This window comes from Leptonotus elevatus, chromosome 2, assembly GCF_054856555.1.
Source record: "Leptonotus elevatus isolate MCC_2025b chromosome 2, RoL_Lele_1.0, whole genome shotgun sequence".
In the NCBI taxonomy this organism is placed as follows: domain Eukaryota; kingdom Metazoa; phylum Chordata; class Actinopteri; order Syngnathiformes; family Syngnathidae; genus Leptonotus; species Leptonotus elevatus.
The window spans coordinates 21109243-21126080 of record NC_141240.1 but is presented as its reverse complement, the minus strand read 5'-3'; the positions used below and the strand labels follow the sequence as shown (position 1 = coordinate 21126080).

General features: G+C 40.9%; 2 protein-coding genes across 7 annotated transcripts in view; one reads left to right on the top strand and one right to left on the bottom strand.

Moving 5' to 3' along the window:
• LOC147178826 (dedicator of cytokinesis protein 9-like) overlaps nt 1-15204 on the bottom strand; it is a 46670-nt gene extending 31466 nt beyond the window's left edge. For 3 of the 6 annotated variants that reach the window (XM_086068392.1, XM_086068394.1, XM_086068395.1), the window contains exons 1-2: nt 6220-6409; nt 4092-4208 (exon numbers count right to left, since the gene is read on the bottom strand). In XM_086068392.1, the coding sequence (XP_085924518.1) occupies nt 4092-4208; nt 6220-6339 (237 nt within the window). In that variant the 5' untranslated portion in view covers nt 6340-6409. Of the gene's footprint in view, nt 1-4091; nt 4209-6219; nt 6410-7670; nt 7806-12255; nt 12361-14440 lie in introns of those variants that run through there. The other 3 variants (XM_086068396.1, XM_086068397.1, XM_086068393.1) reach the window with 3 other exon arrangements.
• The window catches only part of LOC147178825 (bone morphogenetic protein receptor type-2-like), a 29506-nt gene continuing 27458 nt past the window's right edge, over nt 14791-16838 (top strand). The window contains exon 1 of the mRNA XM_086068399.1: nt 14791-15784. Within this exon, the coding sequence (XP_085924525.1) occupies nt 15703-15784 (82 nt within the window). The 5' untranslated portion in view covers nt 14791-15702. The remainder of the gene's footprint in view (nt 15785-16838) is intronic.

Here is a 16838-nt window from a genome sequence, read left to right as displayed (position 1 = left end):
TGTACACTAGCACATTGCTTTTGTGCATTAGTGTACTTAGTTGTCTACACATCCCCAAAGATTTTTAAATAGGTCTTTTCTTGATGAAGAAAAATAATTCAAAACAAATCCTCTCACACTGCCATCAATCAAATGTGGTCAAATTAAGAGCATTCCTTTCCACATTGTTAATGCTGGACTTTGAGGAGCATGTTCCAAAAGGCTGGCATCTTGGCAGCTAAACGAAGCAATGATTTCCACAGTCTGGCCACGATCTCTTGCATACACACGTCTTGCGCTCACATACACTTGAGAGTGGAATGTGTGCATGCAAACTCTGAAACTGCCAACCTCACACCCCCTTCTCTTCTCCTCTCCTCCTCTCTGGGGCCAGTGATGTAAAACATATGGGAGGTTAGACAGCAGAGCGAAAATGAATTGTATTTTTGGTGCTTTGGTCCACTTGTGTGCACCAGTCCACTTGCAACCCAAACGAGGGCAAACGGTATAGCAGATAGATGGATATGTCTGGCTTTCAGCAACCGCCATCAGTCACGAAAATATGCACCTCTGTCTCAACTTGCCTAATGGATGCCGATTACTGCCGCAATCTTTCTTTCTTTCTTTCTTTTTTTACAATGAAAGGGACTTTCACGCTCAGTGATGCTAAAATTGCAAACACGAAGCTACATTTCTACAGAGGTTACTCAGGATTACTGTGTAGGCTAAGCCCAACCCTATCTCCATATGCCAAACCCATATGTGCAGAACTGAGAAAATGAGCTCAGTCATTGTGGCAGTAAATCGTTTCAAAACATGAATAGTAAGAGCCAGGAGTAGATTCATTATAAAAGGCTGCTAAAATGCTTACAAAAGCATCTACTGCATCAATTTGGCTATGCATTCCGTGATCCCGTGTGTTAATTTTTCCTCTGTAATTGCATAAGATTGTGGCGCCCGTGGCTCAGGGTGTAGAAACGGTCGTTCAGCCATGCTTCCGTCAGCCTACTTACTGCAAGTAGTTTACCGCCACCAGAGTGTGAGTGCATGAATAATGTATCCATTCCATTGTAATGTGTTTTTGAGTATTTAGAAAAGTGCTATATAAATCTGATGCATTATTATTGCTGATGAATAAAGCCCTACAGTGTATGTTACAACATTTTATACCGACCCTTAAAAATGCCCCTCATGGGCTCTCAGTGCCTTTGGAATCACATCTGCTTGGAACTTTCAAAAATATATTACAGCAAATGGCCTGTAAACAATTTCTGTCCATCTTCTCACATTTGATCTTCAAATATCTCATAAATACAAATAACACAAAGAAAAACAAAACAAACAAAGGTTTCTGAACTGCTCACCATTTATACAGATAACCAAGTCATGGTTACCTTTCAAATAAAACCTGGCCATAATTCCATTCTTGGAAAATGTGGGGGAGACCGGGTCTATTTGTATCACTTTTTATACTTTTATATATTTCTTGGAATCAATATATCATATACAAACATAATGTATACTAGATGAAAGACCAAAGTCTCATTTTTTGTATTCATGTCATTTTCATACTTTGTGTCAATGCAGAGTTATAAGCCATCAAATAGAGAGACTGAACATGTGACATGTTGCCCCACCAATGGGTAGGTTGTCACAAAATATGGGGTAAGATGTCACACTGGATTTTGCAACTAATAAAACAAGGACAAAACGATCCTTGTTCCCCTCTGGGGTTTATTATTATTGTTTTTTTTACAGCCAGAGAAATTGTTTATCGTTTATCTTGAAAATTTACCATAGCCATTGAGCAAACTTCAACATAAAATATTATGAAATAGATTAAAGTCCTTAGGAACTGCTGGCATATAGGACACAGCTCTCAGCCGGTTTTGCTTCCTTTAAATTGAAAATTTGAGATTAAATTGAATAAAATAAAATAAAAAGCATTTCGGTTAATGGATGGATTGATGGTTCATCATGAAACTTAAACCCGTCCTCACATGTGGGCATACTGTAGTTCCAACAACTGGAAAATTCATTTTTAAACAATGAAACAAAACCTGGCAAACTAATTTCCTCATTCTTCAGACTCACCATCTGAAGAACAATTCTGGCATACAAAAACTGAGAGGCCTGAGGTGCAATTTTCATTGGTCCATTATTTGCATATGTGACAACAAACGCCAAAATGATTCAGACAAGTTGCCCCAAACGACCATGTTGGCTAATACTTGCTCTAGTTTAAAGTTAGTTTAAAACAGAGCAGTGACTGAGGCATGACAAGATGCCTGAATCTCTCCTCTAACGAGTCCACATGATTTGCTGCTAGAATTTGTCTATGTATGACGCCTGTTTCAAAATATATGAAGTTGAAATATTTTACTGTGGGTTGTGCAAAACAGATAACTGGCCCTCATCTCAGCTAACAATGTGCTATTCTCTTCTTGGACAGTACACAACCCCTGACCATTTATAAAAAGAAAACTAGTATTCCACTTTTTCGTTGCGCCCTTTGGTGGACAAGAAAATTGCAATGAGACAACTTAACCGTGATACAACTAGCCCCGGTCTCCCCTATGGATGGAGCCTTGAGATAAAAATGCCTTAATTTTGCTTTTAGCTGATTTTTCATCTTGAGATACAAGCAAATATATGAGACCCCCCACCGCTAGATGGCAGATGCAAACTTCACAACCTTCAGCATACATCAATTCATATTGGTTTCCTTGCAGTGTAGGGACAATAACGGTTGGTGTCTGTAATGTGCCATTAAAGTAGTTTTGCGGGGTGGGGGGGTGCTGGGGGGGGGTGTCTGGGGGATTGGGGGCATGGGGGCGGCTGGGGCTGGGTTGGGGTGGGTGGCGGGGGGTGGATGGGGGGCGGGGGGTGGTGGGGGGGCGGGGGTTGGGGGCCGGTGGGGTGCCTGGTGGGCCTGCAGTGCCCCGTCCTGCTGCGTTGGGCCGGGGGCGCGGGCCGTGTTGGGGCGGGGGGCGCTCCTGCTCCTGGGTTTGCTCTCCGGCCGGTGGCCCTGGTGGGGCCCGGGGGTCGTCCTTTGGCGCTGCCGCGGCCTGGGGGGCCCTGAGGTGTTGCGCTTGCTCTGTTCCGGCGGGGGTCGACGGCTCCCCTCTTTGGTGGAGATTTTCATGCATGCCAGATCCACCACACCAGCATCTACCGAAACTCAGACACAATCTGTTTCCTCCTCAGGTTATTGAATCGGTGGAGGCTGGTGTCTCGGATCTCACGCGGCTTCGTCTGTCCTTCCTTCCTTTTCTCGGTCTCTCCGTTGGTCTCTTGAGGCCTCCCTGACTTTATGTTTTTTGGATTTGTTGGGGTCTGGATGTTTCTTGGGCTGGGGAGGAGTTCTGGTGGGGGGTGTCTGGTCGGTGCTGGATTTCACCTTCCTTGGTTTTCTTCGGTCCCCTCGGGTCTCCTGGTGTTCGATTTAGGTGAACGGTATAAGATTTTTTTTTCTAATAGGTTTTCTGGTGAGCTAACAAACACACGCACGCACGCACGCACACACACATACTCACCCACACACAAAAAAAAAAAAAAAAAAAGTATGTATGTATGTATGTATATATGTATATATGTATGTATATATGTGTATATATATATATATATATATATTTAAAAAAAAAAAAAAAAAAAAAAAAAAAAGTAGTTTTCCAACTGAGAATAGAGTCCACAGAAGAAGTTGCAGTCATGGTGCGTGCCTGTTTTTCCATATTTGCGTGTTATGTGGAGAACAAACGTTATTACTGTTTGTTTGTATACAGTATAAGAACATTTTGGTGGAGAGTAAAAAGCATGTTGAAAAACGATTTTTGGTTTTTCGGTGGAGGGGCTGGAACTGATTATTTGCCTTTCCGTCCATTTTAATGGGGAAAGACGATTTAAGATGTGAATGTTTTGATAAATGAGCATGGTCACAGAAGAAATTAAAACTCTTATCTCAAGGCACCAGCCGCACCACTGTATGTTATAGTACCTTCTCAGTCATAAGAAATACTCCTTGGCTTTGTAATATCCATTCTTTCTTTTCTCTTTTCGTATTCCTTGGTTAATGTCATTCTTCATAAACGGATGTCGCAATAATACACTTTTACCTGAAAGTCATCCAGAGGGAACTGCAGCATGTCCCGCAGAGCATCACTGATTATCTGCATTCTGCTCTGTATGATCACACTCTCATAGTCCAGCGGCTCTATGACCTTGGGTTTGACCTATGAAAGTAAACAATAACATGGCATCAACGTGTGACAAAACACACTTGTGACCGGTAACTGTAAAACGTATCAGAGAACTTGTTGTCAGGAGGAGAGGCGTATTCAAGCTGTGTGGACAAGATGACATTGTTCTTTCACAAGGGATGATAAGGGAAGGGGGCGACGGAGGGATGAGCATGGGATCTGCGTGTGCGTGCGTGCGTGCGTGCGTGCGTGCGTGCGTGCGTGCGTGCGTGTGTATGACTGTACCAGCCACTATATCGTTATCTCAAATGCAAAATCGGAATGAAGTACCGGTAATTTGTGGAGTACGCTCCTCTTTTATTATAGCAATTGTCTAGTGGTGGAAAATAAATAATTCATTACTGCACTTCCCAAACAAATTCTGGTACACTGCACTTTTACTTGTGTAATTATTTTTCAAAAATTGTTTAATTTTACTCCCTGCATTTGCCGATATCTGTACTTTGTACTCCTTACTTTACAAACTTACAGGTCAAGTGCACTTTTTTACTCTTACTAGAGTTATGGTGTTGAATCATGACTTTGATATACTGAATATGACCCATCCATCCATTTTTTGGAGAGGCGGGGTACATAGACGAATTTAGAGTCATCAGTCAACCAAACGTGCGTTTTTTGGAATGTTGGAAGAAGGTGGTGTACATGTAGAAAATCCACACATGCATAGGCAGAACACCAAACCTCGGAACTAAAAATTTAGATGGTAGAAAATACTGTCAAAATGGATTATTATGCAAGTTTGTTTTCAAATAAGTAAAATAATAATAATAATAATGAAGCCACAAGTGTAACGTACACTCTAAAAATAGTTGGGGCAAAAAGAACCCAATTATGTATCAAAAATGGATCGATCCACTTTATGGGTCAATTTGACCCAACTTTCTGGGTTGTTTTATACAAAATGACCTAATTTTTTGACCCAAGTAAAGGATCTGACCAATATTTATTAGTTGTTTTACCCTAAAAAAAAACATTTATTGACTCAAAAGTTGGGTCAAGTCAACCCAAGTAGAGGATCGGTCCATTTTTTACCTATAGTTGGGTTGTTTTTGACCCAACTGTTTTTAGAGTGTATTAACTTGTAAGTCAAGGTACTATTGCATCTCCAAATTTTGTGTTTTAAAACCCCCAAATTTGCCTGCTTCCGACGTTAGCATATCACTGGCATAGTAGAGGTGGAATACGGCCAGACTGCTCATGCCCTTTTTTGTGTGGCAATTCTCGTTGTCCCAGACACCGGTGCTGAAAATGCCATGCATCTATTTGTCTGGCAAAGCCACAAAATCTCTATGCGGGTGCACTTGAGCGACTGTCTGAAAGGGCAGGCAAATGGATGCCAGTGTCTGTGATGCGCCAATTTTCCAGGAAGGCATTTTGGTTTAAATGTGCCCTGCAACTGACAGGCAATCAGTCCAAGGTGTGCCTGTCGTCCAAAATTGGGATGTGATAGGCTCCCGCTCACCTGTGCCCATGAACATAATAAGATGTTGAAAAAGAATGGCTGGTTATATTTACCACAATACTTCTTTATATATACGGTGACCAAATAACCTGTAGATCACGGTTGAGTTTCTGAGTGACTAGCAATACAGCTTCTCAATACAACTCTTGTCATCAGAGTCATGTGGCTGTTAGATGGTTGTCGAGAGTATGCTGGATTTTATTCTGTTTATTCCTTTTCTGTATGTCCAAAGCATATGTCAAGATTTTCAAACTTCCAGAATCTGTGGCACGGGAAGAGTTAAGAAGCAAAGGGAACTCTATTACCTAAAAATAAAAATCTACATTCAACCCCTTGGGGAAATATACCCCGGAGCTGCTATTTCCCATTTCCGTCCAGTTCCTTTTAAAAGGCATCTTCAAAGCTGCTCTTAAAAGCCAATCTGGAAGATTAGGTTTAGGAATGTGTTTTCAGATCCGATTGCTTCTATGTAGCATTCAACTCACTCAGTAAAAATTCGATGGACTAACATCAGTAACTTACCGATGCCACCTGTGACCCAGCCTCCACCTCCTCCGCCTCAATCTCTGCCAAGCACTTGTACTTCTGTGGTGACTCTATCACCATCTCCCGCTTGGAGGCTTTTCCTGCCCGGCCCTGCATAGCGCTTGGTGCCCAGTACTGCCAGCCTGTGATCAGGGGTGAGCGTCACTGTGCTGTGCACGCTGTCATGTTGTGAGGCGGACTGAAAGAGCTCCAATGAACTTTTATGTCTGTGCTAAGTTACAGCGCCTGCCTCCTGATTTTTCAGCAGAGGGCCCCTCCCTCCTTTACAGCTGGGATTGTGTTTATGTGCGTGTTGTAGCCTATGCTATGTGTGTAGGTGGGAGGTGCACAGAAACCAGCCTCTCCTCCATTAAAACATGTCGTCAATGGGCCAGCTCCAGCTGTGTATCCAATCGGATGATGAACTTTTACTTCAAAAGTTTTCATTTTGACTTGCTAGAATGTCTACGGCAACGGAGAGAAATACAATCTGTGGCATCGCTTCAGACCCCAAGAGTCATTTACTAAGCTGCTTAGAGCCTATGGCTCTAGGGACATATTTCCATGGTATCTGGGGAGCTATTTCATACCCAAGTGGCAGTCTTGGACCAAAATATAACCCTTTATTTTTTTACACAGACCCAGAATTACAACTTTTGCACCAAAAAAATCACAGAATAATTATTTTTAACAGAAGAATCAAATCAATAGCTTACAGAGCCCACACAATAGACAAAAAAAGAGGAATTCATTAATAACTTGGTTGCTCTAAGGCTCACTGTATACATTTTGAATAAAACGACCATCAAATTTTGACAACAAAATGAACATATACAGTACATACTACCCTGCTGAAAAATAAATAAATAAATCACAGCTTTTGAAATATTGGCTCAAATAACTGCTATTTAAAAACACTGTACTGCTCTACAGATAAAGCTGAGCTGAGAATATTGAGCCATCAACGCCGTCATCCTCCTGACTGCTCGGTGTTATTTTCATTTAGTCAGATAGTAAATGATGTATTAGGCCAGTCTTGTTGAGTCTCGGCGATGGCATTGCCAGTTCTGCATGATAATAACCCTCTTGTCAAAAGGACTCTGCTGCACTGAGGTCATCGCTGCTACATTCACCAACATCTGAGCAGCACTTTTCACACTATGAAACCTCCGAACACCATTGTTGCTATTGTTGCTAACATGCAAATTGCATATGCTGGCAGATAAGAAAATTGAGTTCACATTAGTTCCGATAATTACAATCCTCCTTGTAAAAGTGGAGAAAGCAGGAGGTGGAGGATGATTATCGCTATTTGCTTTTTGAACAGCTTGAAACCATTAGGAAGTGTATGCTTTCCACACCCTTCCCAAGAGACATGCTCACTCTCACATGCAATAATGACGTTAAAGCTCTTAAACACACGTGCACACGCACATGCATACACCTACCTTATAGACACGTAGATGTATTGTCTGGGAACCAGCCATCACTCCAAGCACTCAGAAAGGAGAAAGTGATAATGTCTTGCCCGGAAAGTAATCAAACATCCTTCTTTGACAGCTGTACCTTCATAGTCAGACATTCTGTAACAGCAGGTATGCATGAAAAACTTTTGAGAGGAGAGTTCCCAACGTCTCGATGATGTCAGCGCTCAAAGTGATGCTAATTGGGTTAGGATTGAGTATCGCTGAACAAAATTAAGAGCTGAAATGTATTCACCTAAATGACATTTGTTTCTAATTACCCCCACAGAGGTTGTATTATTTTGCTGCCATCTACTTTTTTGTTAACTTTTTGCTGCCATTAGCCATTAGTCAAAAAATTGTCGTGAAGAGGTGGGGCATATGTTTAAGGAATACCGTACTCAAAATTATTTTTGTCATTTGTATGCATTCAAGAGTCAGAATTAGAAGGAGTGACAAGACAAAAATACACACACAATGATCAGGGTGGAAGGAGGTCTCCAAGTGCCCACTTCACACATCTGTGATCTCCCTAGCCAATTTTACATAATCGGCCCGTGGACGTCTTGCAGTTCCTTATGAACACACTTTGTCTCATCAGTTTCTCCTTCCGTCATGTCCAGAGCTGTGAATCTCTCGTGCGCCCATATCAAAGGAAGGAAGTACGCCAAGTGTGAGCTAAAATACCAAAACACGGTCTAAACTGCCTCCGTGCAGTTTCAGACCACATCTCACGCTAGACTTGCACCGGGCACTTAAATAGATAGAAATAGAAAGAAATAGAATCCTTTGAATTTTGAATTTAATTTTGTGTGACAAGAGGAGGATACACAGGAGACACATTCTTCAAGGAAATTAGATTTGTATACACTGAGGAGAAAGTCATTAACCTCTGCGAGGTTTTTTACGAGCTCCCTGTAGGAATTGCCACTCCTCCAAATTCCGTTGCCCCGTTGAACAAAGCACAGTTCATCTGAATTTAAGAGTGCAGCACCTCCAACAGATGGACACTGGTAGTACAGCCCATAATGCCACGAGACACTGTCTGCCACCATGCAGGGTACGTATTAGAGATGCTTTGCTCCACTGGTCCTTTAAAACCTCTTCACAGGATGAATGACTTGTCTGAAGGTTAGTCGGTGTTCCTTATCACTTTGAACCATGGAAGATGTTGAAAGCTCCGGTGATGCCAAGCAGCTGGCTCATATTGATAGTCATACTCCTGTGGGAATGGAGGGAAGATTGCCAAGAGGAGAAATGCAGCGCAAGTGTGCTGGGAGTTAACGTCCTACTTTTTACCATCCTCTACTAGTGGGAGAGAGGAAGAGGTTACCCGAATGCTTGCTTTGTTGCCTCAACGGCTTGCTTTCTCCCTTCGCTGCTTTGTCATTCCCTGACTTTGCCATGCCTTGTCAACACTAGAAGCTGTCAATGCCACATTCTCCTGAGAATTACAAGGGGTGATGTACAGTACATGCATTAATGGAATGAAAATGAATGCTTTAACTTTCCTTGACCCGTATTGCCTTGGCAGTCAAGGCATGATAAGGCTTCCAGACCTTCGAAAGTAAGTGGCTCCCCAATGGTAATGTTTGTATCATGAGTGACAAGCAATTAGAATACAGGGTGCACCAAAAACTGCCCATTACTAATAGTTTTTGTTTTCATTTTAGGTGACTGTAACCATAAAACAATGGCAGATGTATGATTCAATTTTGATGAAAGAAAATGTGTCATCAAGTGTTACTGGAGTACAAAAATGTCACGGAATAGCAATGGCGGTTTAAAAGACAGTTTCACACACCATTGCTCATATCAGAGATGTAACTTTGAAACAGATGGAATTGTTCAAGACACCCAAACAACTTTTTGGAAGACCTCAGACATCCACCAGCCCCACAAGACAACTCACAAGACAGAAAAATGGGAGGAAAAGCTCCTCTGATATCCAAAGACATCCTTACGACAATCGGGTTGTGAGATATCATAGGAATCCCACATTCATGAAAAATGAGAAGACTTGACTATGGGGAGAAGATTGTTGTCTTGGATGCCATTAAATAATCTTAGATGTAATGTTTTTTCTTTAATGTACCGACACAACTGTAATTCTTTAGATTTGTAACATTAACATGACCTCCTTTAAGTCTCACTGAGGAGCTTGTATGTTTGGGATCAGAGAGCAGATCTGTTCTTTCTCAAAGCTTTCGCCTTTCCATAGCTTTGGAAGAAGGGTTTCGTCTCATCAGTCGATAAGACTGTCCCCCAGAAATTGTCTGCTCTTCCTAATTTATTTATTTTTTGCTACTAATTGGTTAACAACCTATGTATTTTTGTCCATAAAGTCGTCTATGGCAGCACAGTGGAGCATCAGCAAACAAATGTTGAAAATGCTTGAAAAATGCTGGATCTTTTACAAGTCTAGCTGCTGTGAGATTATGTAATTTAGCTGCACTGTTATCACAATCGGGCAAAATACGTAACGGCTCGTTTACAGATACATTTTCTGAGTCAATAAATCAACTGTGTAGGGACTCAAAGATTGATAATGCTCAATTTTAGTGGGAGTATGTCCATATTTTGTTGTGCTGAAGTGCCAGGAATAATTTTCAGATGTAAGAATATTTTAGTTTGCTTGTGCATTTTAGTACAGATATAACAAATAAGCACGTTGACTATATGCAATGAATGAGGATTTCCACTCAACTCTTTGAAATGTAAGAGATAAATAGCATTGTGTCAAGACAGCTGTAGGAGGCAGGATTTTTACAGGTTACTTTGGGGTAGTACAGAAAATAAGCGTTATGGATCAACAGTTGAACGGTTGAATTTTTTAAAGAAAGTTATACTGAACAAAAATATAAATGCAACACTTTTGTTTTTGCTCCCATTTTTTTATGAGATGAACTCAAAGATCTAAAACGTATTTTCTGAGCAAAATGGGAGCAAGAACAAAAGAGTTGTGCTCATATTTTTGTTGAGTACAGATTCTTGCTTTACAAAGACTGAGGGCCCCGTTTCATTTCCCATTGTGAGTCTAGTGCAAAGCGCGATCTAACTGTGCGCATGGGTGGAATTTTGTTTCTTTTGGTATTTTCGTAGACGCGTGCAGTTAGACACCATTGTTTGCACCGTTGTGGGAGTGAACACAGTCGAATTGCTTCCTGGCCAGTGGAAAAGGGCTAATTCCCTTTAAATTCAGAGCAGGTGAGGTGCGCGATCTATATGGTGGAGTCAAAAATGGACTCACTGGAGTCCATGCAAGAGATTGATGCATGCAAAGTATGTTTATAAGGAACTGCAAGAAGAGGTCCACTTATAGTTGATGTAAAGTTTTACTCTGTGAAGTAAATACTTCCACACTTTCTTTCATGTGTCTGTGTGTGTGACGGCAGTAATGACACGTCTAAGGTGACTGACACTCATTGGATTCAAATCTGCAGATCATTCCTTCCAGTTATTTTGTATTCTGATCAGGCCAAATCCTCTGGAGTGGTGCTGTGCTCTGATAAATCAGCACACATACTTGGATTGTTGGCGTATTAGAGGCAGTTAGGAGGGGTATGGTCAAAAACATCAAGACTCTCAACTTTTTTTTTAAGTCACTCAACAAGTGCAAATTACACCGCATCACTGAGGCAATGATCTGTCTTCAATCACTGGTCACAATATTATGTACAATTACACAATCTAAAGAGATCCATTTTGGGAGCTTTACCTAAAAGTTCTGCCTTTAGAAATCGAGCTACATTTAACAATTATTGCATCATACTAAAACGTGTTTTCAAAAAAGTCTCCCTTTTATGTACTGCAGCTAATCCATTGACTGCAGTTCTACATTATACTACAAATACGGTTGTGCAGGTGTACCTCATAGATTGCCCGTTATTTGTAGATGAATTATCATTGGCTGGTTGCAAGTATTTATAATTGATGGACCTTTGGGTGCTTATAGTATAAAACCCAAAGAAATAGAGGAGAGGTTTAAAATAGCCTGAACATCTACCACAGATGTATCCATTATTGAATATGACTCTGAGATATAATCCTACATCAATTGTGCCAGTCATCACACACACACACACACACACACACACACACACTGGCGCTGTGTTAAAAACTAAGCAATTTTGGATTGTTTTATTCTACATCTTTCTTCAGTGTTCATACTTGTAGCTATTAATATCATAGTGATGCAAAAGTAAAACAAATGTAGTGCCAGCATATTCAGTATAAATAAAATGAGGTCATAAAACCACTTAAAATACAAAGCAAATTCTGATGAGTAAATGCATCTACATATAATAAAAGTGTCTGCTTAATAGCCAATGCGGAATCACCAGGTACCCGACAAGTGAAAGGTCTCGGGCAGGGGTCCCCAACATGGTGAATTATAATCAGTACCCAAAGATTACTCAGGTGTTTCTGTCAAACCTCTTTTGTTGCAATGTACACCTGGGGGAGTGTGGTGGAAAGGCCAATGACGGGACCACCGACTAAACAAGTGTGTGTGTGTGTCACTTATTTCTAATTTCTGCTTTTATTTCTGTGGTGGTTGTGTTTCAGTTACCTGGCAACTTCCTTTACTCGAGTGGAGCTGAAGACAGACTGTTTCCATATTGTCTACTGACAAATTTTCAGATTACAGTATATCCAGAGAAAGGTGGGGGCTGCCCTGAGCAGAAAAGACACAATTTAGATTCGAATCATGCATTGTTTTATAAAGTCATTGGGCTTCTTAGTTTCTACATCAGTTCCACAATGGACAGCAGTTTACTTCTTACATTGCCACCTGCTGGAATATTTCGTATATTGTAAAGTGAAAATACTGAATGTCTGTCTATCGATGAGCAAAAACTCTTAACATTAGCATTTATTTGAAATCTTGTTATTGGTGCTCTTCTGTCACAGATCACTACTAACACTTTCCTCCATATGTTGTACAGAACTCTCTTATTTACCTCTCTTCCACACTTTCCATTGCACTGAACAATTGATCCTAAAGTACACTTAAACTTCTACATCTTCCACCGCTACCATTGTAACCTGACTATTACACTGGCCTCCCTTTCATTCACACACACACTCGTTTTATTTGTGATTACGAACAGAACAGGTGATAGAAAATGAGATGGATAATTATCAGTGCTGAAATGTAATGTCGTACTGTAAGTGCACTGCAGATTTGCATTTCAAAAGTTTAAGTATGCAGCATTTGTGGTGGCTAACTCTCGGTTAGTTTTGTTTTGATATATGTATCTATTGAAGCGGGTGGGCCATCAGCAAGGTCTTCTCTGTAGGTCTATACCCTGACAGAAGAGCAGCTCTGTTTGTGAAATGTTATTTAAAACTTCCACAAACCCTTAATACGGAGGTTTTGCTACAAATCTATAGTTTTAGAAGTGGCTCTCTGTGCCATATTTTATCCCCACTGATTTATTGATTTATCCCCACACACTGGTTAAACTGGATTAATTTTAAAATTAGTTTTTAAAGGAAATTGAAAAATCTTGCTGTGGAACCCCAAACAAGTTTTTGCCAACATTTTCAGGTCAGTGGTTACTCTACCACCCAAAGTACCCCAAAATAACATAATATAATTAATTAAACCTTGATTTAAGTACAGTTTTATTTTATTTTCCTTTCAATTTAAACATAGTGTTAATGTACAAACTGCACATAATGTTACAGGGACTTAGAGATGTGCCAATAAATTTACATTCCATGCACATACTCATGTCCCCTGCCACCTCTGAAAATATCAAAACAATTGCCACAATATTTGGGATTTTATGGACATTAGGCCTCACCATACAGTTTTACTTATAAGTAAGTTTGAATACCCCTTGGGTATGTAAATTTACAAGCACAACTGTACATTCCCATTAGGGTTGTGCAGCTCTCAAAAATCAACAAAAAGATGATCATTGAGATTCCCATTTGATACGGTGTGGCTTGGTTGGCGAAGGTATGGCGCAATGAGTTTTTTGTTGTCGTTTTACAATATTAAACAATTTGATTTTCATACAATTCGATTCGGTTCGATTTGATGCACTTGCATCGTTTGAATCCAAAATTAATTTCAGACTCAAAACATGTTTTGTTATACCCCTAATGAATATTAAATACAGGGTTCCCTCACTTTTTGCGGGTGTTACGTTCCACGCCGGCCTACTCACGATAGGTGAATTTCCATGAAGTAGAGGACGTTAATTAATGAATTTAGGCTATTCATTAAATTTATTTAGTTATTTTTGTTTTGGGGGGCAAGTTACAAATCGACTGAGCCATAACCAAGCCACCACACAATTCCCACTCTTCTAAACACTTTACACTTGTTAACTTCATAAATATAATAAGAAAAAAATAGCAGAATAAATAAAGCATACAGTAAATCGGGGGTGGGTGGGTTGATGGGTGGCGGGATAGTAATCTCTGAAAACCCCGCAAAATATCGAGATACAACCCAAGATAAACCCCGTAATGTATGAATTTTGGACACAAATACAAATCTGCGATATAGTGAATCTGCGATAAATGAACCACAAAGTAGCGAGGGATCACCCTACACCTTTTAGCAATAATATATCTCTTTTTGATAAACACTTGGGCCTGTAGAAGAGAGCGGAAGTATTTCTAGGTGGTTGGTTACTTGTGTAAAAAGTTCCAGAACTAGTACTTTAACCAATCGGACTTCCACCAGTTTGCCTCAGGGGAGGCAGCAAGCTGGACCACAGTAGTCAGAAGTAGCTCACCTGCCTTGACTTGACTTGTGAGGAGCATACAGATGTTGGAAGCGAAGACTTAGTTCTCAAGGAGTCTTCTTTCTTCCCAAAGGTGTTGTATGTTCAAAAATATAGTCCCATTTGTTCCAGTGAAAGGAACTGTGAATGCTCCAGCATACCAAGAGATTTTGGTCAATTCCATGCTCCCAACTTTGTGGGAACAGCGCAGGGATACTAGTCCCTCCATGTTCAAACATGACGTGTCGGTGGGAATACTTTTGAGTCCCGTTTGACAATTTAGTGCAGCTACTAGCAAGCTGCGGGGCCTGTAACCCTCGCTTCCAGGGTGCTGTGCGTACTGTCTGCGGCACAGTGGCGCTGCGGCACCCGGGTTTGGCTCAGTTCTACCATACTGTACTCCTCCTCCCCCGCCCTCCCGACGCCAACAACCCACAGCAACAAGATACTGGAGACGAGCGGTCCAAACAAGCCTGCAAATAAATGAGGCGTTCCCATCCGCCCAGCCTGTCTGTCTGTCTGCCTACGGAGCTCCAAAGCGTCTAGAACAAGCGCAGTCGACCGCCCCGGGGAAGATCGGCTCCAGAGATATACGTTCCCCCCCGTCGCCGCTTGCAAGCTCTCGAGTGCTATTTTTTTTCGTGTGTGGAAAGGTAGAAAAGTGGCTGCGCTTGGAAGCATTCCTCTCTTTTAAGACCGAGAAATGAGCTAGGACGCAGAAGAAGAGGACGAACTCGCTAGCTGTTGGCTAACGTCGGCGAGCTTCGATAGCATTTAGCCATCTATAGCCAAGCTAATTGGCTAACGTGTAATTACATGGGAACGTCCTGTTTGCAGAGCAGACGGTGGGCGAAATAATTAGGTGTACACCCGACAATGGTGTATGGATAGTTAAATGGCACACGTGTCGTTTTAAGCGACATTTTTTCGTCTTTAGCCAAGTTTTTACAGCAGGAGACTGGCGCCCAGTGGCTATCATGCCAGCTTGTAGAGATGGCTTGTTTTCGCAATTCCGTTTTATTTATGCCACACAACTCAACCGCATAGCTTTTATGCAGGAATCAATCACGGGACGGCGTTAATTTGAGTTGTTTACTGCACAGCGAGCATCAAATGCATAGCTATATGCCAGGAACAGCATTTCGACGAATCGAGCTGACCCCACGGCAGAAGGGAGACACATTAATGTGGTAACTGCAACAAGAAGAGGACCAGAAAGTACATCAAGTGTGTGGATACGCTCCAAGTGAAAGACCAATTCGATCTGTAAGATCATGCCTGTGGGCCGAACTACAACGATGCAGTGTCTAGCGAAATTCGGTTTTTGCCTGGCTCTTCTCCTCACTCCGGTGGCTGGTAAGTAGCTCAAATGTGTGTAGATTATTGTCTTGTAAATATTTAATGTATTTACTGTACTGTACACCAAACACGTCACTCGATATCACTTAGCGTTGTTCCGGTTTTAAGTCTCCACTGTGCTCCTTTTCCTCAAATCCTCTCAAAATGTCATCTTTCTGCCTGCCCCCTTTTCTGTGATTTCTGTAGTGTTCTATGGAGCTCATCTCATTGTTGTCCAGTAGCCTTCACAGATAATTCATCTTGAGCACTCAAGCAAATACCCACACTAGCTCTTTTTTTAATCGTTCTGTGTACAAAGGCCTGGAAAAACACTGCCAAACATACTGCAGGCCTTGTCTGCCAAGTTGTGCCCCAACCCCCCTTTTTCCAGACTCTGGGTTGAGGCCAGGCTTCTGTGAGACCTTGTGCATGATAAGATACTCGCTTGGGCTGCGCTGAAATGGAGGAACAATGTATGCAGGGAATGTGTGGGGAAGAGATTTTTTTTTTTAAATGACAGAGTGATTCCATTTCTTGGATTTTGGTGGTGTACTGGAATTAATGGATTCATACTGTAAATCTATAAACTAATACCTTTTTAATTTAACACAGTGTTTCCTGCATTTGGTATAGTACAGAGAATAGAAAAAAATCTGCACCACTGTAGTTAATATTCTCACGACCGGTATATGGCTATCAGCACCATTTAAAATTTTAGGCAGTGTTTAATTATGGGTAAATACCCAATAAATATTTACTGTGTAAGAATAAGACACATTAAGAGAATATCACATGTAGTATTTAAAATATCTATGGGAAAAAAAAGTACAAAAATATTGTGTAACCTGTGTGTTCTATATTAGGGATGCACCGGTACCACTTTTTTCAGACTGAGTATGATTACAAGTACTTGTCTTAGATTAACATCTGTAGAGTAACATCTTGTTGTTACATCTTGACAACACTACCAGAATAAATTCCAAATTACAAAAAAGTATTCATTAAAACTGAGAATACGTATTTATAATAGTAATAATAATAATTTATTATTATTATAATTATAATGCACAGA